At 44.2% G+C, this 25028-nt stretch overlaps 1 protein-coding gene across 1 annotated transcript in view; it reads right to left on the reverse strand.

Moving 5' to 3' along the window:
• Positions 1–25028, reverse strand: part of gfra2b (GDNF family receptor alpha 2b) — an 81700-nt gene that overhangs the window by 13395 nt on the left and 43277 nt on the right. Inside the window, exons 4-5 of the mRNA XM_020657607.2 lie at positions 15141–15340; positions 14734–14921 (exon numbers count right to left, since the gene is read on the reverse strand). Coding sequence (XP_020513263.1) covers positions 14734–14921; positions 15141–15340 — 388 coding nt within the window. The remainder of the gene's footprint in view (positions 1–14733; positions 14922–15140; positions 15341–25028) is intronic.

Below are 25028 nucleotides of genomic sequence, written 5' to 3' on the forward strand. Positions count from 1 at the left end.
CCAGAATGTCCTCCTTCTAACTTTAGATTCTGGTCCTGAATGATCTGGATTTGTTTGGACCAGAGAAGGTAGACGGTTTTAAGGCACCCCCACACGGCCGTTTTGGACGCCCCTCGGTTTGTCAGATATGAGAGCAGTTATCAGGTCAAACCAACAGGTGTTGCAGTGATGGAAGCAGCAAGAGAAGTGGTTCAGATAGAAGTGATTGTACCCGACCTAAAAAGCCTCTGCATGTTTCTAATAAGCTCCACGAGCAGAAACGTGCTCAAACTAGGATCAATATTGGAGATGCTTTTGAAAAATGGAGAGAGGTTAGAACACAGAAAGGTTTACAGACCGATGCAGAGCTGGATAAACACTGAAGCTACAGTGTCCACCACATGGCAACCTGCGTAAGCATCAACTCTAGAGAGGAGGGGGCGGGGGGAGACAGCTCTCTACAATGTTTAGAATTTAGACTGCAGTACCCATGACACTAGGGGTCAGAGTTACATACTGCTCCTTTAATAATCCAAAATAAACCTGATTTAATCTCCTTTTTCATCGTATATTTCCTGTATTTCATCCCGTTTTTGTTTGTTTTCTCCTCCCTCTCCAGCCCCGGTACTTTGCTGCATTGTTGTGTAAAAACAGCTCCAGCAGATGCTCAGAAAACTGTCCTATAAAAGCAGTAAATCCTGGAGTGATTCATGCAGTAGTTTGGGGGATTATCTCTGCGTATTCCAGTACGTGCGTCCTTCTGTATCCACTACATCATGCATATGTTAATGCAGGAGAAACTGTCACAGACAATCACTGCTCAGCTAGCAGCTTAATCTACTGCCTGTCCTACTTCTGTGTCTTCCTCCTGCTGCTTCTCTTCTCTCGCTTTGTTTCTGTTTCTTATTTTACTCCAGAGCCTCTGCTGCTGCTTCTTCACTCGCATGTTATTTTTCTTCTCTTGGTGTAATTTAGTTTTTGCAGCTCATTGGAGAGATGGAGCGAGGACATGAGGGAAATCAAGGTGAAAGATGTCATCAGTTCTGCATGTGTGAATTTGAACTTGAAGACAGAATCAGCAGCTTGTTCCTTCAAAATAAAATACAGACTTCTCCTAAAGTGAAGCTGCTCCATTGTCCCTTCTGGGCCTCCATACCTGTGTGGTGGTGACTGTGTCTGCAGAGACCCTGTCCTCTGGCTAGATTTTACTGTTTCTGTATGTGTCTGTCTCTTTATTCATAGAGCTGGACTGTCTTTTCAGTAGAAAGGTGCAAAAATTGAAATCGATCCTACAAAGCCAGAGAAGTTACCGAAAATGGGCTGCGTTGTTCCCTTCTGGGCAAAGTGTTCAAATACTTCAACACCCAGAATGCACTGGTGCTATATGTCTGTCAACTTTAACAAAATGAATTTAACCACACAATGTTAAATAACCATTTATAAAAAAAGTAGTAATGAGACATTAAAGAACAAGTTAGTGTGTTTGTGTGTGTGTTTGTTTGTGTGTGTCAATTCATAAGTGTTTGGCTCAACTCATGTGACAGTGTTTGTGTTTGCGTGTCTGTCTGCTGCAGAGGATGATACACTCTGACAGGCCTGAGTGCTGTGCATTTGACTTTCACACACAGAGGTCAGTGTGTGTGTGTGTGTGTATGTGTGTGTGTGTGTAATCCTGCCAACAATGTCAGCCTGAGACTAAAGACACAACCATTATCCCCACTGACGAACAGTTGTGGAGTTAGGAATGATAAATGATAAATGGTTTTGAGCTTGTCTAACTATTTTCTAGTCTTTCTACTCAAAGCTCTGTTACTCCACACCTACACATTCACACACTGATGGTAGAGGCTGCTGAGAAAAGAGTCCATCAGTATTAACTCATCCATTCATACAAATTCATACACCGCCACCTTCATCCCTTCATCCTAACCTTCATCCCTCCTTCACTCCACCCTAACCTTCATCCCTCCTTCCCTCAACCCTCACCTTCATCCCTCCATCCCTTTAACCTAACCTTCATCCCTTGTCCCTCCTTCCCTCTGTCCTAACCTTCATCCCTTCATCCCTCCACCCTCACCTTCATTCCTCCTTCCCTCCGTGCTAACCTTCATCCCTCCTTCACTCCACCCTAACCTACATCACTCGTTCCCTCCACCCTCACCTTCATCCCTCCTTCCCTCTGTCCTAACCTTCATTCCCTTCATCCCTCCTTTCCTCCACCCTAACCTTCATCCCTTCATCTCTCGACCCTTACCTCTTACACACCCACCTTCATCCCCCTTCATCTATCCACCCTCAATCTTCCGATCATCCCACCATCATTCATATTATAATAAACTATTCTAAATCAGTATCTCTCTTGGTGTGGTCTTTGTCAGTGAAATGTTTTTGTGTTCTGATGAGCTCCGATATGTGACACTAGGTGTCTTACAGTGCTGCAGCTCATTCCTCCTCTGCAGGTGTTTCAGGATGTTTTCTCTGCATTTGTTGAAGTAGAAGAAAGTCCTCAGAGTCTCTGCAGGGGGCCGTGTGAAGGTAAATGTCCTCAGGTGACGTCAACACAAGTTTGGGAACAGAAAAAAACAGAAGAAAAAGCAATTCTGTTTTCGTCAGTCCTGGAGATGATGTTGTCATACTTGACTGTGATTGGCTCAGCTGTGTCAGAGCTTTGAGAGCAGTGATGTGATTGGCTGAAAGTCAACAGATTACTCTCCAGTCTAAAGCAGTCGATTAGCTACTGAAGCTTGCCTTTTTACCTTTTAAACTCCGGGTTGGATCGGTCTCTACAGCCTTCTTTATTTAGTGTTCATCTGCAGGAACCTCATGAAGGTTACTCAATAAACTGCTTCAGTCTAGAGGCACGGGGATGCAGCTACAGACGGCTCAACTGAAACCGGTTGATCTTTCAGTGGTTTCAGCTCAGCCAAGGTGAAAACAATCGACCCATCTGTTGGTGTAACAAAGACGGCCTGAACTCAACTTTATTTATAGAGCACTTTTCAAACCACACAGTTGATCCAAAGTGCTGCACAGCGCAGATAAGACGGACAAGAACAACAACAATCAAAGTGCGAGAACAGGTGACAGTCATGTCCAGTGTAACGCAAAACCTGCAGAGCTCTGGATCCCTGAGGTTGACGGGTTATTGAAAGGTGAAAGCAGTAGAAATATGTTTGAAGGTGAGTCTTAACAAACGCTGATAGTGGGTGAGAGACCGATGTTGGGAGGTATAGAGTTTCACACAATAAAAGGCCAGATCCCTAGAACCCCTAGTCCTGGATACGAGCATGGACAGGTTTTGGTCAGATGACCTTGGATCTCTTACCGGCTGATATGGGGACAGGAGTTCTGAAAGGTAAGCTGGGGAAAGTCCATTTAACACGTTGAACACAATCAGCAGTATTTAAAGGTGTGCCGATGTAAGGAGCAAAGAAATGGAGTGATGGGATCTATACTTTTTGAAAGAAGTTGAATGTCCTGACATTATTTAAAAGTTTAGACCTTACAGGGTTCAGATTCCTTCAGTATCAAACTAACCCGCTGCTCGCCGTTTCACTAATCGACTGCTAACAGAAGCAGCTAACTGCTAATTTCACTGCTAACAGAAGCAGCTAACTGCTAATTGGTCCCACTGTAGATGTAAACAGGTTGTAAAGCTGTAGCCTGAAGCTAACTCGCAGACTCAAACATTAAGCTCGCTGTACATTATCGGAAAGAGAGCTAAAAACAAACACGCTGGATGGATTCTTCAATGGAGCCTGCAGACATCACATGGATGCATTAATGTACGACTAGTGCTCACACTTTAAATCCATGCTGTAGAGAAAGATCCTCTGAGCCTGCCTGCAAAACCTTCACTCATGTCTTGTTCAAATATGTTGATTCTTTTATGTACTTTGGCCCAAAATCGTCTTCTTACACAAACATGGAGGCTCACTCAGAGGAAACGAGCACACAGCTCTATGAGGGTCGATCATTAGTTCTGATGAATCTTTGAGGAGTCCTGTGGGGGGGCGAGGAGCTCCGAGGTTTCAGAGGAGGATTGGACCGCTCGGGGCTCCGCTCGGCTCCGCTCGGCTCTCCTGCTGTCTTCAGCTCTGACTTTATCTCCGTCTCTGACCTTCGTTAGTTAAAACCGTTAATTGTGACTGAGACGATTAAAGTGCATCTTTAAAAGATCGATTAGTGTCTCATGTTTTCATTAAAGTTCAAACGGGCTATTAGACGAACGTCTGTCAGAAAAAAGAGGCCAGCTTCACGATGATGTTTCACCCCCGTCTGTCATGTGATGGTCTACGTTTTGCTCTTCAGCAAAAGACTCAGACTGGAGGAGTTATAAATCAGGTCGCATCACACACATGAAGAGAATCTAAACCGATTTTCTTCTCCATAATCTCATCATGAACACACTGCCAGATATAATGACAATGTCACATCACAGACTACAGGATTCTACTAAGATTAGAGGAACACACCACCTCACCTGACCTCATGTAAACAACAGAGCAGGAGGTTACATTTATGCTCTGTGCAGAGAGGAAATAAACATGTTCGGGTGAAGAAATGGCAGGGAGGCGTGTCTTCTTCAGACCTTTTCATGACTCGTCAAGATTTTGAATCCTAAATATCGAACATGTTTGAAATAAATTGGGGCGTCTCTGACGATCTCCGAGCAGATCGGGGACATTAAGATTTGATCTTCATACCACTCATACTACAAGATAATCTTCAGGAACAACCGCCATTGCCAGGAAGGAGGAGTCCGACCTCTAATCAACCTGATTATCGTGTAGGCGGAGCCAGACTTTAGATATGTTTTAGATATGGTGCTTCAAACTACCTGAAATTGTCGGGCTGAGCGGCTCACTGCTGAATTATTCATCCCAACTTAACCCAGAAATGTTCTCCTGGACTCTGGAGAAGGAGGAGATACTGGTGGAGGTGTTCTTGCTCTTTGACGTGCGCTCCTCTTTGTACCACGAGAGAGGGGAGGAGGAAAACAGGGCGGCCCTCCAGATCTCAGGAGAGGCAACTAGCATCAGGAGCGTTTTAAACCAACTCCAATCAGAACGGAGACTAAACTGAAGGTCATGCATGAGGCTCTATAAATAACACGTCAGCATTCAAACCGTTTTGACGCTTTTCACAAAGGACAGAACAGACTGAATGCCTCAAAACCAATAAAAACATGAACTGGGATTAGATTTAAAACAAACTGTAAAAGTTCAGAGTTTTTAGCTTCAGTCAGCTGCAACCTTTGACCTCTTGAGGTGCTGCCTCTTTTTTTTTAAATAAAAGATTTATACAAATTACAAAATGTGAACACACATAACAGTGTGTCACAGAAACCTTGTTAAGAGTGTTAACAACAATATGTTTCCTCAGTTCAGATAATCAGCTGAGTGAATGAAGACGAGCTGAAGCAGCTGACATTCAACATGTCGTCGTGTGTGTGAAATGGTCCTTGTCCAGCTATGATGTCTGTGAGTGTGTGTGTGTGTGTGTATGTGTGTGTGTGGGCACGCGCGCGTGTGTGTGTGTGTGTGTGTGTGTGTGTGTGTGCAGGAGAAGGTGAAGAATATTTAAATTAAATAATACCGAGGCTGAGCGAGTCCAAATGTCCTGATGACAGGTTGTCAGAGTGAACGACACACTCCGAGTGTCACACACACACACACACACACACACACACACACACACACACACACACACACACACACACACACACACACACCGATTGAACCAACACATATAATTATCTCCAACACACTGTTTTAACCACAAACGACGCTCTCTGTTCTCTCTCACATGTTTATGTATGAGGAGTGTTTTCTGCTCTCTCTCTCTTTTCTTCTCTGAGACCCTGACATGTCAATCATGTTGCACACACACTCACACACGCACCCACACACAATTAATGATCATGTCTGCATTCAAAGGGATCAACAGAACACACACACGCCAACCCTTGACACTCTCTAAAAACACCAGCATACACAGAAAATAGCGATTTAGCATAACTTAGCATGTGAGTGGGAGATTTGACAGCTCACTATATGAAGTGTGATGAGGTTATGTGTGCTAGATGTTACACACTGATATGATAAGAGCATATAAAGTTGAATTTAAGTGATTAAAGCTTAATTATTCTCCCAACATGCGAAGATGTTGGTGCACTTCTGACATGAAGAAAACCTTTGACTGTGTTAACTTTGTTGTTGCTACACGATTATTTTTAGAACAGGTCTCCTTCCCCTTCCTCTTAGCCTCAGCCGTCGTATCAAACAGCACAGAGACAGGCTAACTGGCTGCTTTGTAGCTGAAGGCTGCTGTGTGAACTAGCACCGTAAAAATCTTGTAGTTCTCCTGTGATCTTGTAGTTCTCTTGTGTTCTTGTAGTTCTCCTGAGATCTTGTAGTTCTCCTGTGATCTTGTAGTTCTCCTGAGATCTTGTAGTTCTCCTGTGACCTTGTAGTTCTCCTGTGATCTTGTAGTTCTCTTGTGTTCTTGTAGTTCTCCTGAGATCTTGTAGTTCTCCTGTGATCTTGTAGTTCTCCTGAGATCTTGTAGTTCTTCTAGTAGTTCTCTTGTGATCTTGTAGTTCTTCTAGTAGTTCTCCTGTGATCTTGTGAACCCGTGTTTACAGCTGCTCATAGCTGCACTCACACTCCAGAAACGGACTCAGTGGGGCAGGCCGTGCGTCGGACCGCAGTGCAAATTGGCAGTGAGACAGGTGTTGTAGTAGATCGAGACATGAGCTAATTAGACCTATTTGGTTTTTTGAACCAGGCTGTCAACATGTTAATCTCTGCTGTAAAAACAGGCTTTTTAGAATGGGTGTGTATGTGACTTTCTGTGCTTCTGCAGCCAGCCTCTAGTGGACACTCGAGGAACTGCTGGATTTTAAACATTTTTAACAATTTTTTCAACACCGGAGGTTGCTGCTCGGCTGCAAGCTAGAAACTCAACCTGCATGTCTGACCTCAATGTGAGCAGGTTAAGTTGCAATGTGGGTAATGTAGGCGCCTGTTAAAGTAGACTGTGGCAATAAAAAAAGAGGTTATAGCTTTGATTCTCAAGCTTTGATTTCAACCATTCTTGAATCCTAAACAGCTTGGGAGTGAGATGATTAATCTGTGGACGACTCTCTCCATAAATATCAAACTTTAAAGTTTTCTCGTTGAAGCACAACTCTGGAATCTGAACAGCATCAGCAGCTCCTCTCTGCAGACTCGGCATCCCGACTCGTATTTGTGGAGATAATGTGTCTCCAGGGTTCAGATCTCATTATGTTCTTCAAATACGACACAAGAAGTGTGTGTTTGTTCTAAATATGAACATCAGCAGCTGCTCGCTCGCTCATCTTTGATTTATGATGTCATTACGCTCGCAAAGATATGAAGAACGAGGCTGAGCGACAACACGAGGAGGGGACTGAAGCTTTTTGTGGAGACGTCTTTAACCCCAATGAGAGCTCTTTTCTGTGTGTGTGTGTGTGTGTGTGTGTGTGTGTGTGTGTGTGTATGTGCGTGCGTGCGTGTGTGTGTGTGTGTGTGTGTGTGTGTGTGTGTGTGTGTGTGTGCATCTGTCTGCGTTTGATGATTAGCTGCTTTGTTTTGTCTCTGTGTTCTCTTTAATTAACATTCCCTAAGTGGCGCTGCTCATTTGCATATTTATATATTTGCTTAGCGTTAGAGCTGCAGGTTGTCGCTCTTGTTTTCTGTTTTCGTCCACTTTAAGGTGAAGTCTTATTTCCCTTCAAACTCTCGCCCCTCACTCGACGCCGCTACTGAAAAACTGAGCGGACGCGTTCAGACGAGCACGGAGGAAATGAGATGAATCAGAGGAGGATTTTGGGTAAACTCACACACACACACACACACACACACGCGCACACACACACACACACACACACACACAGCACGAGGGCCTGTTGCATGGCGGCGTCCTCTGTGACCTCCAGAAAAGCGACTGCGATTTCCATCACGCCACCAGCTCACCTCACTGACCGAGTAATGGAGCGACGCAGCCCGTAGATTGGCTCCCTCGCCTTAGAACAGCTCAGCTGCTGCCGCTGCTGTCGCTGCCGGGTTTGGAAAAGCAGTTTAGCGGCACACGCCTCGGCGCTCGGCGTGTGTGTGTTTGCATACACACCTCGGTCATTAGTGGAAGTGTTCTCCGCCTGATGGGGGTCACAGGGATCCTGATACACATAAATCTGCACCCCCGCCAGATATGTCCTGATGGAAAGCTCCAACAAGTATATTAGGAGTTAAGTTGTTTGTTCTCCGGCTGACCGTGCTCGAGGTCGTAAAGCGACGCACAAATCACAAGTGGAATATTTCGTCCTTGAGTGGACGGATTGAGACAAAGTTTGAGAGACTGAAAACGTGAGAATGGAGCCATCGGGGGTTACGTTTCTCTAAGGAGGGGTCGATTGTTTGCAGATGTTTGGGTACACTAACTCCCCATGTGGTCTTTCTCTACTAAACGCATCTCCAAACTACGAGCTGTTCATGACACTGTTGCTTTTTAAAGGTTTATTTCTGGGCTTTTTATGTCGTTATTTAGAGACAGGACGGTGGATAGAGTCAGAAATCTTAGAGAGAGAGAGAGAGACAGAGAGTGAGGAGGAAAGGAGCCGCAGGTCAGACTCAAACCAGGGCCGCCTGCTGTACAGAGGACTTCAGCCTCCGTACATGGGGAGCGCTCACCAACCACTAGGCTACCTCCTGTTGCTTTTTATCCACACAGAAAACATTCAGTCTGCCTTGTTTACAGAAGAGTGTAACATTCACCTGCTGCTCCGTCTTTGAGAATCAAAGAGATACTGGTTCTTCAAACTCCCACCAGAAGCTCTCATTTAGTCCACTGAAAGAAACAAACATTCCCAAACTGTTCACACTTCTATTGCAGATATTTCCAGCTGATGTTTCCGTCATCATCGGAGGGCTAGAGACGGATTAAACGGGCACACCTGCTGTTGTCATGGTGATCGGATGCTGTCTGTCAGTCGCTGCAGGTAAAATTAAAAAGTCCCTGAAGTTGGGGAATTGGACCATTGCTCTGCTCTCATCGTGTGTGCAGTCCTACGACCAAAATATCAATCATGCCAGAAAATTCTCTGACCGGTTGGGAGCAGCTGATTGGACGATGATCGACCATCATACCATTGATCAACACAGTTTGCATAAGATGAGACTAAAGGCCTGCCCTACTGCTAAAAAATAACACCAAGATGAGAAACAGACCGCCTTCAAACTGCTCGGGTTGAGATTTATGTCCAAACGGCAAGCTCACAGGAGAGCGCCCATAACTCCAGAAAACTCCCGTGATTCATTCTGATTTGGGAAATGTGTCTGTGACTCTGATATCGCTTGAGATTTCGTTAGGTGTTAAGCCAGCATTGGTGTTCCCCGTGGAAATGAACACCTGATTAAACCTCAGAGAGGAACTTTCAACCCATCGTCTTTTATAAATAAAAAAAGGTTTCACTCGGCCCTAACACTCTTTGAACATTAACATTTGTCTTCCGGATGATTATTCAGTTTTCTTGTCCAGCTGCATCTTTCTGTTCACATCCTCCAGAGTTTATTTTGAGATCTTTCACAGAGCTGTCGTCTCTGCCACTGAAGCAAACACGTTGTATTAATATGGATGTTTTTTTTTTCCCTCTCAGCTCCGACCGCCCTGCTCTCGTTCTGCAGCTCACAGATCCTCAGAGGAGTTTCTGTGCAAACAAACACTTCACATTCACAGTTTCACAACCAGCAGACGTCTGAATCCTGCAGGTCGGAAAAACATGCTCCACGTTTTCCCTCACAAAACGTATTCACACAGGAGCTCCGGAAGTATTCTTAGAAATGTGTCTCAGTGTGATGACCTGTTAACTAGGACCAGTACCAGGTCCCACATCTTTGTGAAAAAATATGCTAATTCTAATCCAAGAAAGAGAAATATTCCGCTCTGTTGCCAAACGAGGCTCCCACGATGTGGGTCCTGCCAACAGGAGTTGTACATGCACCGTCCGTCTTCATATGAAGGCAACAAGGCTAACTTTTAAATGTGAGGGTCAGATACAGTGCACAGGTCACTGTTTCCCACCTTCTGCTGCAGGCAGAGAAAAAGCTTCAGCTCCCGTTGAGTCTATTTGACTTCTAATAATGATCTCTGACTCCCTGCAGAGACCAAATTTTCTCAAACACACTACAACAAAGTGATCGTTTCCTCCTCTGTGTTCTTATCGAACATTAAATGTGAATTAACGGTGTGACGGCTCTGCAATTAGACGCGACACTCATTTGAAATGCAAATAGATTTGAGTTCTCCAGAACGAGCCTCGGTCCAAAAAGCTTTCAGACTCTCTGTAGGTTTCTCATGCATCACTTGTGGCGACGACCATATTTAATTACTCCTCCTGTCAATCAGAGCGCCGTCCCCCGAGCAGTCACTTCCTCATGCCTAGCTTTCAGCCACAGCGGGACTCCAGACCCCCTCTTCTGAGGCTGTCAGGGCCCTGAGGACCTGCTGGATCTGGTGATTATGCAGCTCTGTGCTCTCCCTGTGTGGGTAATGGAGGCTAAAATGAAAGGCCTACTTTGCCTTTTCACAGGCGATCAAACATGATTCATGCAGCACGTACGATTGCGAGGAGACGCAGAGATCTGCCACCGAGCCGCTGCTGCAGGTGGGAGGTAAATGTGTGGGCTTTACGATGGATCCGGCACACACTCGTTAGGGCTTTTATGTTGTTCGTATGGCGGTCTGTTGACTCTGTGGGGCAGTGATTCTGTGTGCAGAATTTTCCCACATATCGATTCATCTGCGCCGCTCTTTACCGTTCCCTAAGTCACACACGCTCACTCAAAGAGACACCTACTCAGAGAAGGAAACACAAAGAAACAGCACACTCTGAACACAGCGAATCACAAACAAGCAGCCTGAGCCGTGCGTGCGTGTGTGTGTGTGTGTGTGTGTGTGTGTGTGTGTGTGTGTGTGTGTGTCTGTGAGTGTGTGTGAAGCCTCTGCAGGGACCAGGCTGATTATCTAAAGGCAGCTCTTTCAGGCGGTCTTATCCTCCTTTGTGCTGAGACAGGAGGCTAACATCTCTGACACACACATCCTGTAACACGGTCCAAAGGATTCTGGGATTGGAAACAGAAAGCCGAAGATTCATAATCCTTTTAACATTTGTCACAATGCTAATAACTTTTTTTTTAAAAAAGCATCCAGCCATGCAGGAATTTCTCAACAGCTTATTATGTGGCTCGGCTCTTGTTGTTCAACTCTTAATATGACCATCCTGCAAACTCCTAAACACCGAAATCCAAGGACGATCTCCTCCATCATTAAAACAGAAAATTAGTACATGCATCTTTTTTTGTGATCGACAGACAAAGTATTTGAAAATCAAGCTTCTGTTATGCAAATTGCTCAACATAAAAATGTAGAATCTGTGCACAGTATGAGAAATGTTCAGGTTTCTGGTTGTAGTCAGGGTGATATTGACCAATCACGTCTCAGGAGGCTCTGGTGTGTGCAGGAGAAAAACAGTCTGTGTGAACACCGGAAAGACATCCAGACTCTGATCAGCTGTAATTTGACGATGGTTTAAATCAGCTGTCAAACATTTCAACTTAAAGGAGCAGTATTTAACTCTGACCCCTAGTGTTTAAAATGGGTACTGCAGTCTTAATTCTAAACATTGTAGAGAGCTGTCTCCCCCCCTCCTCTCTAGAGTCCATGCTCACGCAGGTCGCCATGTGGTGGACACTGAAGCTTCAGTGTTTATCCAGCTCTGCATCGGTCTGTAAACCTTTCTGTGTTCTAACCTCTCTCCATTTTTCAAAAGCATCTCCAATATTGATCCTAGTTTGAGCACGTTTCTGCTCGTGGAGCTTATTAGAAACATGCAGAGGCTTTTTAGGTCGGGTACAATCACTTCTATCTGAACCACTTCTCTTGCTGCTTCCATCGCTGCAACACCTGTTGACCTGATAACTGCTCTCATATCTGACAAACCGAGGGGCGTCCAAAACGGCCGTGTGGGGGTGTCTTAAAACCTCCTACCTTCTCTGGTCCAAACAAATCCAGATCATTCAGGACCAGAATCTAAAGTTAGAAGGAGGACATTTTATTATTTTTCCTGATTATTCTGACACGATGTGAATGCAGACTTACAACTCGATGGTGTTTTTATACTTGAAGCAGCTTGTTTTAGTTTCTCGTTTCTCTTTAGATTTCTTGAAGCAGCTCCTCAGCCGCTCTCAGTTTACTGTAAACGGGTGATCTGACTCTTTTCACAGCAGAAAACAATCGGGGCCCTTTGTGTATATGTGAGTATTTCTGGATGGAGAGTCTGTAAAACGCTGAGTGCTCCATAAAGTGGAAGTGAACAACATGACAGTGAGTGTTTGCAGCTGCAGCGACGGGAAGCTTAGTGACTGAGAGAGAGAGAGAGAGAGAGAGAGAGAGAGAGAGAGAGACAGAGAGAGACAGAGAGAGACAGAGAGAGTCAGACTCGTCCAGGTGTCTCCTCTCTCTCTCTCTCTCTCTCTCCCTCTTTGTTGCCTGCAGCTGAAAGCAGCTCACGGCCGTGTTTACATGTGTTTTTGTTTGCCACCTTATCTGTGAGCATGTTGCAGCAGCCAGAGCGTCACACAGTCTGACTTAACACAGACAACCTACAGGAGACGCTCATCAGCTGACGGAAACATGTGAACACAGGCGGAGGAAACATCCAACTGAAACAGAATCCTTTAAATAAAACGACAATATTTTGTCTAAATTAACCAAACTTTCCTTTTTTAACAGTTCAGTGTGTTCTGTGGATGTGCATGTCTTTGTGCTGTGCTGCAGGTGCAGGTGCCGGGATTGGACAAGAGCTCATGGTGCTGCATGCCTGAGTGTGATTGGAAAGGAGGTGAGGCGCAAGATTTCAAACGGAGCTGCCTAAGCCGACATGCCCTCACCTTCATCCTTCAAACCTAACACGGCCGTCGTGAAGACAGCTTGTGTGATCACTGACAGCGTCCGGCAGATTTACTCTTTGTGTGTACATCTTGTATATATAATATATAATTTCAGTCACGTGTGTGGTGACAAACAGGAGCGAGAACATGCAGGACCAGGCGACAGAAGAGGAAGTCATGACCCATATTCGCTCAGTTATCCTGATAGTGATCCATGAAAACACCGGCTGACACCTGCATTGTGGGTAATGTAGTTGCAAGAAGGAAGAATGCATAAATGTTCAAAATAAATATTTCTGTTTGTGCTACGTCTAGAATAACACACAGTAGCTCCTGCTCATCGCTGGTTACCAAATATAGCACTGCTGACATGAGAGTGAGGAAGCAGAACTCTTCTAATTATATCTGAAATAAATCTTCTTCTCTTAAGAGTTTAATCTCAACACTGCAGCAGGTTTAATGCACATGTCTACACACTAAACACACAACACACACTCTCATCAGGGGCGATGGGAGCCTAGTGGTTAGTGTGCGCTCCCCATCTACAGAGGCTGGAAAAAGGGTCCGACCCACATGTCATTCCCCCTCTCTCTCTCTCTCTCTCTCTCCCTCTCCCTCTCTCTCTCTCTCTCTCTCTCTCTCTCTCTCTCTCTCTCTCTCACAGTTGGCGTCCTCCTCATGCTGATGCAGACTCAAGGAAACAACCTCGTGTGTGCGTCCGTGCTGAAACACACAAACACACACTCTCTTCGTTTTGTCTCAAGGTGGCCGACTCTCTGTGGAGTTACTGAACGCTCTGAGGGGATATAAAAAAACTGAGATGTTATTCACATTTAGCTCTCTAATTGCTGAAGACGCTCACGTTAAAGAAAGAAGCAGTGCAGCTCTGTGACCTCAGCCTCGACCGTGAAGCTGCACGCCGACAATCAGAAGCTCCCCTGACGGAGCCGCCGCCGCCGCCGAGGAGGATCCAATGTGAGGAATAATCCATACCGCTGTTTTTGAATGAGCAACTGGATAGTTTCTCATGACTTCACTAGCAGCTGTGACAAAAGGAGGACTGAGCTTTCCTCCTGCCTCCTTCACTGAACTCTACATATGTTCATAAGTTATAATCATATGGAAACATCTGCCAATTATGAAGCATTTCTGACTCAAGGGCACCTCGACTGAAGTCACAGAGGGGGGGGCGGGGTTGTTCCACATTCACTTCCAACACTTCCAGCTTCTCTAACCTTTAAAGCCCGTCGTTTTCAATCAAACGAGCAATCCTGACCCATAACTGTGAGTGATTTCTGTCCAATTAAACACTCCAGCAGCTGATTTCGCTGATTATTTCCTCCTCTGGCTTCAGATTAATCAGTGCAACTGGCTCAGGAGACTTTTTAAAAGTTGTCTGAATGGAAAACAACACGTCATCAGGACACGTGATTGGTTCCCTGAAGGCGCCGGCGGTGTATGAAAAACGCTTCAGGGGAACTCTAGCACGTATGAAAATTACATTCTTGAACGGGTCTGGATTTTAACAAGTAACAGAAGGCACAGCGTGCCCATAAAACATTTAAAAACACAAAAATGAGACCAAAACTACGACAACAGAAACCGACACAAAACACATGACGAAAACATTTCTAATAACCTTCAGCGCAGAGAGAAGCTTGAACAGTACAACACGCCGAGAGCATCAGTTGAGCAGAACAGACCTCACACTGTCGGTTGATATTTTCTGTCAGTGGTAAATTAAAACAGCACCTGATTGGCCGCTGAAGGCCACATGACTCACCTACAGAGGGCGTCGGAGCGACAGGTGCGCCGCAGTTCCAGGCAGGAGGGTTTGTGTCTCTCCTGGTGCGAGCAGGAGGGGACGATGGTGCGGCGGCGGCGTTCTGCACACGCCTGGTCCGGGCACGAGCAGAAGAGCAGCGGGTAACTGAGCTCCCATGAGACGCGCTCAAAGAACTGACGCAGGGCCTGCAGAGCGACAACACAGGGTGTCAACGCCGAGAGACAACACAGGGCGTCAACGCCGAGAGGCGACGCAGCAACATGAGATCTGGAGTTTTATGTAATACATTTAAAGTTTTTTTTTTCATATTTATCCTTCTTCAAAATCACAATCAGAGAGTCTTCAAATAAACCGTCTTTGTGCTACAATAAACTGACAAAACTATGAGGATTCTCTGCACTCACCTTCTGACATCTTTTCCTGCTGCACGGCTCCTGATTGGCCACAGAGGGCTGAGGGGGCGTGGCCTTGCTGCAGATGGAGTTGTAGGCAGAGCGCAGACGTTTACACGTCTCGTTGAGGTTACACGCCTTGGCTGCGTCCAGGCAGGGGTTACAGGGTTTCCCGGCCTCGGAGCAGGGGCTCATCTTGGACAAAGACGAATCTGAAAAGAAACGACAGGACATTTAGAAACACTTTTAGCCCCGGGTGAACTTGATTTTAACGACGGTGGTTTGGAGCGTTGGTCGTGCACATCCTCTGAAATTAACGCTATGGGTGCAATAAAAAATATAACCACTATAAGGAGATATGTTCTCCTCTCAATCATGCAAACTTAAATAAACGATGCATCCAGAATCCTGCTCAACATACGGAGGAGGACGACAGCAAACTTTGTCACTTATAATGTTCCTACTTTGTATTCTGTTCTGAGACGTTTGAGATGTTAACTGACAGAAATTGTAACAATAATCACATTGAGGTGCTGCTTTGCCACGCTGAGACCTCGTCACGTGTGTGTGTGTGTGTGTGTGTGTGTGTGTGTGTGTGTGTGTGTGTGTTTCACATCAGAGTCCAGCGTGAACACCTTTTAATTCTGATCCAACACGTCTGATTACAGCAGACTAATGGAAGTGACAGCTCTGACCTTGACCTCAGAGAGCACTTAAAGTGTGACATGACAAGCTGCAGCCGCACACGCCTCCATATTACCATCAACTCTTACATATTTATATCAGATAAAGAGCAAGATGTGAGGGAAAACTAGTGAGTCAGTCCCCGTAGAGCCCCATGTTAAAATAAACATGTTTATAAATTAGAACTTTATTTAACAGACAAGTCTGAGCTCCACTTTCTGCAACCAGTCACATCAGACTTTTATTTTATTTACATGTTAGCAACAATTAGCAGCTAATCTGAGTCTGTGAAAAACATATTTTTAGCTGGTTAGCTTGTTCACTGTTTGCCCTACATTGATTTATTGGAGGCAGTCTGTGCATGGAGTCAGGATTGCTGATTGAGCTTAGTGTTTCCAAATCCATTTCTCCTATCCAGCTCTACTCTGTCGTCCAAATATGGTCACAGAAAAACAACAAGTCACAGCCAAAATGTTGAATTTGAGGCATCGAAAAGTCTTCAAGCAGTTGTGGATGTCATGGAGGCTTTAAAGGCCGTTATTTATAATGAATAGTTTCCCCCATCCTTTGAGTAATGTGTACCTTAATCAAACTTTAAGTGAGTGAATTGTGCCATCAGAGAGCTGTGCATGTCAAACATATCCACACTGAACATACAGAGAGATAGAGAGCGAGGGGTGATCGAGAGGCCACCACTGTGAGCTGTCATCACCTCCAACTGTGATGTCACAGACAATTAAATATAAATATAAACACTATTATGTGTGTGTGTGTGTGTGTGTGTGTGTGTGTGTGTGTGTGTGTGTGTGTGTGTGTGTGTGCGGTTTGTATGAAGTATCAGTGTGTTCAGTCAGAGCTTCACCTGTAGATAACCTTGTAGCTGCTTGTCTGATTGAACACACAAACACACGCACACACACACACACACACACACACACACACACACACACACACACACACACACACACACACACACACACACACAGACACACATGCTCAGTCTTTCTGCATTCCCGATACATTCGAGTGTACAGGAAGGAACATACTGTAATGCTTTCAAACATTTTATCATCACTGACAGAGTCTCCTCAAATGGAACATATTTTTCTTTGAATTCAAACATCTACTGACAATCTACCACACACACACACACACACACACACACACACACACACACACACACACACACACACACACACACACAGCCCTCAGCTGAAGAGCAGCTGTGTGTTTCCATGAAAGGCTAATTTCATGTCGAGGAGCTGCTGCTGAATGAAATTAAACACCGTATCTTTTTCTGGTGGCTGAATGCAAAAAATAAACAACACGCTGCGCTTATTTTCATTCTTTTTTGATGGAGTCAGAACTGTACAAACATCTTAAACACAAACAAACAAACAAGTCTGATATTGTGGCCCAAAATCTTGCAGTTCCTTGAGTGTCCACTAGAGGCTGGCTGCAGAAGCACAGGAAGTCAAATACAGCAGAGATTAACATGTTTACAGCCTGGTTCAAAAAAACAAATAGGTCTGATTAGCTCATGTCTCAATCGACACACACTGTACGGGGGGGGGGGGGTGAATGTTTTGATGACTCATCAGTTTTGATTTGATGAAGGATAAGAGTTATTCACAATAAGGCGTGTAGCTGACATGATTGACAGGAGGGCGCGGTGTAACGGTTTGTCAGGAGGCTTAAAACCCGCCTCAGCTCCAGCTCTCAGCCTGTCGTTAGGTTGACTGAAAGTTAGACTGAGACAGCATTTCAATCATGGAGGCCGCCATCGATGGGACTCCAGCACCCCCGGAACGAACAGACGGGTGACCTCACTCAGGCTTTGTCCATTCATATTTACAGTCTGACACCTATTAACATGATGGAGGCAGGGTTTATGACCTATACTGCAGCCAGTCACTGGTGCTCCACCAGCTCTCACTAGCTGCAGATGATTGGTTAATTATATGACGCAAATTGGCTCTTCACCATCTCCCTCCTTCACACTACCCCAATATGTCTCTGTTGTAAATATGTGTATTGTAGGTTTGTGTTGCTTCATAATTAGATTAAACTTCTCATTATTTTGTCCTTTGTTCGCCTTTAATTTAATCTTATTCGTACCTAAATCTCTTTTAAATAAACACGTCTGTCGTTAAACCTCCGCAGCCTGTCTCTGTGACTGTCAGGGACTCGAGGTTTATCTCAGGATCACACATGGAATTTAAAGTTCTGCCACCCAATTATTCTCAAACACGTTTCAGTTTACTTTACCCGAGATAAATGTCACAGCATCACAGAGCTGCTCTTTGTTTTAATCATCACTTAAACATCAAAACCTCCTGAATCGAAGGAAAGCAAGTAAGCGGAAGTTTCTATAAGACAGTGATGGAGATTCTGACTGACGGTCTGTGATTAACTGACTTCATGTTTGTCAAAGCTGCCAAAGCTCCATTAGCAAGAACTTAAACGACACTTTTTTAGTTTGGATGTTTTTGCTCAGAAGTGATTAAACACACATTTGTCTGATCGATTAAAGGCAAACTTCACTGACGTCTTGAAAACTATTTATTTCCTGTCTCTGCAATAGGGCCCAACAGTGAAGTAAAAATCCTGTTCATTTTCTCCATAGCGGATTTGATGATTAGTCATGATGTCATAACCATCCAATGTAGACTGACCACGAGCTACCCGAATGTAGAACGATGGTTTATGCTCCTGAAGGAGACACGAGTTCGTCTGATATCATCCTCGTTTTAAGAAAAACAAGGTTTAATAAGACCCTGGGAAAAAGAACTACACTACCCACAAGCGTCACAGCGACGTCTCTGATTGGTTGAGCTCGCTGTTACCATGGCAATGTTTCCCACCCCTCTGCGCCGTATGTGAACAGACAAGTTTCGCTAGCAGGCTAGCTAGTCAGTTAGCTAACAGGAAATGTATTAATAACCTTGTCATGTCGATGTGAATGTAGTTTACATTTTCAACAACAAAAACTACAAGATATTACAACACTTCCATTAACAGTATGAACACTAAAACAACGACTAAAGTTACATTTAAGAAGAAATGGATTGTGGGACGGTTAGTTCCTTGACTCCAGATGAAAATTATGGTCTTGTGTCTTTGCCTTTTTTTCTGTTTTTTAACGCCGAATTAAATGTACTATAGTCACGAGTATTGGGTAGCTGGTTGTCTTGGTTCCAGGCGCCAATGTCTTGATATGAGGATTTTGTGAAAAATGAAGGGAGGATTTGAATGAGGAAATTTACTTCCAGAACCAGAGCAAAGAAAAAGTGGGCAGTCACCATCGAGCTCTATGAGCCTCATGATATCTCTTGTTATGCAGATGACGTTCTGGTTTACATTCAGCTCCTCTTTACGTCTTTAACTCAACTCTCTGAAGACTTCAAACGTCTGTGCAGAATCTGAAACTTGTTCTGACCACTGAGATAACACGTTTAGGTTGAATGAATCCATACCTTTAGATAGATACACTAAATACTTGTTAAATTGAAACATGGAAACCTCCTGAATTATGAGATTATCGGTGAGACGGCGCCTTTAAAATCGGTCGACTACAGAGAGCCTTTATTGTTGGTCTACCTAAAGATAAATTGGTGCAGTATCTTTGTTCTTTAGTTTGACATGAGATAAATGCTGTCCTCGTCTCACCACTGTGCTCTGTGTAAAGCAGAAACAGGAAGTGAAACTACATGTTATCAGTATTATTTATAAAGGTCTCCTGCAGCAGCTGCCTCAGTGCATCACATCTCTCATTTACAACCAGAGCTCAGCACGCCACATCTCTGGCCCGTTTATCTCCTCTTACCCCCACGGGTGGGTACTGCACTTGGACAAGACCGCCTTCCAGGACTTTGCACCCAAACTGAATGAAAAAACATGGGCGTCTCATCCAATTTGAAACTTTTTCGTGAGAAGTAAAAAAATAAAAATAAATAAATAAAACGTCTCCGTCCCTCATTTTTATGGAGAGAGGAGTCAGGGAAGTTTGGCTCGTCTGCCTGATGTTGGAGCAATCCAGTGTCGACTATTTAAACGATTTAAAAAATCCAACCATCGATGCCTGTTTTGACTCCAGGGCAACAAAAACAGAAGTCTCAGGGACCCAATATTTTGTAATTTATTGTTTTTAATCGACAAACTTGCAGGTAAGCTCCCCCACACAGTCATTGGAAAAGTCTGCAGGATTGTTCCTTCCTCTCATCTGTCTTATGAAATAGATGTAGTTTATTAAAGCTTCTGTACTTTCTGATACTAAAATAAGAGCGTTTGTAGCATTTTAAAACGTGTGGTATCGAAAACGGTCAAAGAATCGAACACTTTGACGACCTTGGTTCTTGCACGGGGCTCCATAACTCCCTCAGGCAAGTGTGAGCAGGCAGCGCCTCCAGGGTCCAGATTTACTGAGTTTAAAGACACAATGTACTGTTTTGGGTCACTCGCTTTCAGCTGTACCTGGTGGGATATCTTTACTTCTTCATTCCTGACAGGTGGCAGAGCTCTTATCATTCAGCACATCCGAACAGAGCAGCTCTGAAGAACATGTACAAGGATTTACCTGCATATGTCCAGAAAGCTAAATGGAGGCGGCTCGGTACCACGGAGGATTGTGAAGTACTTGTTATGCAGCCGATTTGACGATGTGTTCATGGACACGCGAGAAACATGTGCTTTCAGTGCAGAAATAAACTCCCAGTTGTTTCAGCGTTCTGTTGTCTTTAATGCAGTCAGTGGAATGAGCATGTTGGGTCTCAGAGGAGCCACTCACACCTCCTCACATCCCGGCTTATTGATTGTGTGAAATGAAACAGGCTCTAACCGCCTGAAGCACACTGTGTTTCATGTAGAGAGCGGCTCCGAGGAGTTACAGTTTGAGGTCAGGATGAAGACTTCAGCTCCAGCTGCTCTCGTCTGAGCAGGTTAATGAGTGTTTCAGGTTCAGGCTGTGTCACACACGATTTCCTTGGGTTTAACTCAGTGATTGTTTGCACTCAGTCTCATACAAGCTTCACATTTCTACAAGTTAGTGCATGAAGTATTGAATCCAAAAGGGATAAAATCATGTCATTACATTTTTCTAATTTATTTCCTATATAATTGAACAAAAATAACAAAAAACAGTAGAAATCTAAATACACTGAATACTGAACAAGTTCAAAAGCTGAACGTTTGGTAAAAACAGTTATTAACATTTGAATTAAACTATAACAGAACCATGCAGCAACCTCCCTGTAGCTGACATCTGAAGCACAAAACGCTGCAGTTCCTCCAGTGTCCACTAGAGTCTGTCTCCTGCAGTGAGTCAGTCCCCATAGAGCCCCATGTTAAAATGTCCAACTTTACAGCTGCAGTTCCTCCAGTGTCCACTAGAGTCTGTCTCCTGCAGTGAGAGGACAACAAGCTAAGCAATGACTTAAATTTTCAATTTTCACATTGCAAACCATCTTTCAGCTTCTTCAGTCCAACAAAGATCCTCTTTGATCAGATAGCAGCACAAGAGTCTCATTCTGTAGAAAACACGTTTATTTACTTGTTAATCACTAACTTTGATTATGTTCTCAAGCGCCATAAAATCTTCCAAACACTGTCAGTCTCAGCTCCAAAAACTCAACACTTGGTCCAGTTTTTATACATCTCTCTAAATCTGGACTAAAGTGACATTTAAAGATTCAAAAAGTGGATTTGTTGTTCCTCTTGATTTTAGAAGTCTGTCAGCTGTCCTCTGAGAGCATGAAGACTCAGAGTCAAACTCCTTCACTATTCTTCATCCAGTTTATTTAAACCCCAACGGAGAAAACAGACTCCAAAGCTGCGTTCACTCAAGTTGAATATCAGTAACTGCAAATAGACACAACAACATTTTCCAACGAGATATTTTCATCAGTGTCAGTCTGACAGTTTAACCCCCTATACCAGAGGCTCCTCCTCCTCCTCTCAGCCCACACTACCTCACCACAGGGAGGAGAAGGAGAAGAAGAAGAAGAAGAAGAAGAAGAAGACGAGCAGGAAGAGATATATATAAATAGAGAGGAGAGCGGGAGTATCCGGAGCAGGAGTGCGGGCCAATTAGAGAGTCGCCCTGGGTCGTCCTGTTATCTTTCTCACACACAACCTCAACAGGATAAACACACAAAGCCCAGCCCTGGGGTCTACACACACACACACACACACACACACACACACACACACACACACACACACACACACACACACACACACACACACACACACACACACACACACACACACACACACAGAAAAAGCACTCACTCACATAATGTTTTATGAAAACATTGTGTGCTGCAGCGTCCGTTCTCCACACACACACACACCGCTGAGACATGATCTAACAAGGTCAAAAGCAGGACCGGAGGGAAGATGTGGGAGAGAGAGTGAGAGAGAGAGAGGGAGGGAGAGCGAGAGAGAGCGAGAGAGAGAAAAGAGAGTTGTGACAGAGGGAGAGAAAGTGAAAAGAACGAGGGAAGACGTGGGGAACAACCGAAGGGCCAGACGCTCCCTCCTGTTAGTAACACGCTGAACGCTGCAGAAGTCGACAAATACACACACACACACACACACGCACGCACACACACACACACACACACACGCACGCACACACACACACACACACACACACACACTTATGTCTCTCTCACAGCACCTGAACACACCGCTGCCAGGTTCGACTTCTGCAGAGCGTCTCTGTGGGGTTCCTGGAGACGAGTTTATAGAAAAACTGCACAGACTTTTCCTCCTCGGCGGGAGCGATTACGCATTCTTCTGAAACCAATTCTTTTTTCTACGCTTCAACGAAAAAGAAAATCCTCAGTGACGCTGTTCGGCGGAGTCAGCTGAGAAAGGAAACGACGCTGGGCAGGTAACAGACATGAAAGTTGATAAGCGATGTTATTTTTTATTTTTCTTTATTTAACCTTTATTTAACCTTTATTTAACCTTTATTTAACCAGGTAATTAACCCATTGAGATCAGGATCTCTTTCACAAGGGTAACCTGACCAAGAGTACAGCAGCACACGTCATAAAAAGCATTACATGATAAAGAGACAGTTTATAAACAATAAGTTAAGGGAGAACAACGATTTACAACGTGCAAGTTGATTTACAGATAAAGTGCAGAATCTTGATCACAGGTTACAATTCAGAAACACAGGCACTGTCCAATAGTCTTGTGTATTTTATCTTTTAAGATCGAGCCAAAGGCTTCAAGCGAAATGAGATCCGCCATTTTCAAGTAATTTTGGAGAAAGTTCCATGCAGAGGGAGCAGCAAAACGAAACGCTCTTTTCCCGAGCTCAGTGCGGACACGAGGCACAGACAGTTTAAAGACATCACAGGAACGCAAGGCATAGTGGCTTCTGGCTCTTTGAAGGTATGAACATAAATAAGAAGGCACCAAACCAAGAAGAGCTTTATAAATAAGTACAATCTGAGTTAGTGTACAGGTCAAAGTGATGAGTGAAGCGTCTACAACCAGTCACAAATCTCAACGCACAGTGATACACGGTGTCCAATGACTGTAAACACTGGCCGAGGCGCCCATATACAGCACATCTCCACAATCCAACAAAGGAAGAAAGGTTGATGAAACAAGAAGTTTCCTCACTCTGAGGGAAAAGCAGGATTTATTTCTGTAATAACTTCACGTTAAGTTTAGAGGCCAAGTTGGCAATATGTGATTTAAAAGACAGATCACACTTAAGGATAAATCCCAAGTACTTGTAGCTTTTGACAAGCTCGATTTATTTTCCTTGAAAAGTTAAAATCAATGGGACATTTGTTGTTTCTCCACTTAAATGTGAAAACACAAACCATGTTGATGGTGTAGTCACAGTGGAATGTTTGTGGCTGCACGAGTCGCTCGTTTCTCAAACCGTTTGAAGGAATCTTGAGTGCAGGTACATTTTTTTGTAATGTTTTTTAGGAATGCAGTGTCCTACCTGTCCACTAGGTGACCTCTGACTGAAGCATTAGTGATCCCACATAAGGCATCTCATTGACCGACATGAGCCCGACACACAGAGGCGGATCGTTCACGACAATGATCATGAATTAATCAATAAATGAGTGATCGTCCGGCTCGCCTGTTTCTCTGAATTTGGTTCAAAGTCTTCATTTCCTCGGACAAGAAAAACACGAGCTGTACTGTCCATCAATCGTTTATGATCAGCTCATAAAAAATGATTCATGAGACGTCAAATGTCTCTAAATTAAAATTTGTCTGAATATTGACGATGTTTAACACACATGCTGTACTCTGGATAATAATAATAATAATCATGGTATCGGTGTGTTGTTCCTTCATCACAACCTGTCCTTAAAATCATGCAGATCTTAAATATGTAAACCTAATTCATCATTATTCTCTAGATCGTCTCCCCCCCTTAAAAAAGACAATAACCACATAGAAGCTGAAACTGCATCATGTAGCAGCAAACTAATCCTAATCCAAATCCTAATCCCAGTGTTAATCCTAATCTCGCCCATTAAAGGAGCTTTCCACATATTTCCTGTTGTCTCGTATCTGACCTCTGAATGAACACTTCGTTTTCAGAACATGCAGGCGAGCATCTTTGGCTTCAATCACCTGTAAATGTTTCACAAACAAACACGTCACTCGCTGTGTTTCAGTCCCAGAAGCTGCTTAGAGAGAACAACTCATTACTCTGCTTTTAGCCCGTCTTCACAAGCTGCCAGGATTGATTTAAATGTTTGAGCTAATCGCCGTTAATCCCACAGAGCCTGAAGTTTCACCTCCACCAAAATTAGCAGGATTAAAAGTAAATGTCTCAGTTTCTTTGTGACTTTGAAGAGGCGAGCGAGCGGCAGCCAAACGTACCTCTGAGATCGCTTTATATAAGAAATATAAGAGGCTGAAAAGTGTGAAGATTTAAAATAGTTTTCTGTGCTGTAAATAAAAGAGGAGTCGAACAGAAGAGTGCAGGTGCTTCGGTTCAGCACTCGTCAAAGTAAAAGGTGAGAAAAGGAGACATCAGAGAGACGGCTGCAGAGACAGGAAGTCAAACATCTGCATGCTGAAGCATCACCCCGTACATCCTGTTTCAAGTCAACTTTATTCTCATTTCTCTGCATGTTTACATCTGAAGGATCAACAGAGTGGCTGCTCAGAGAGTCGTGCAAAACACAAAACGGCGCCCTCATCAGGATCCTAGCGGCGCAG

Source organism: Labrus bergylta, chromosome 17, assembly GCF_963930695.1.
Source record: "Labrus bergylta chromosome 17, fLabBer1.1, whole genome shotgun sequence".
NCBI classification, from domain to species: Eukaryota; Metazoa; Chordata; class Actinopteri; order Labriformes; family Labridae; genus Labrus; species Labrus bergylta.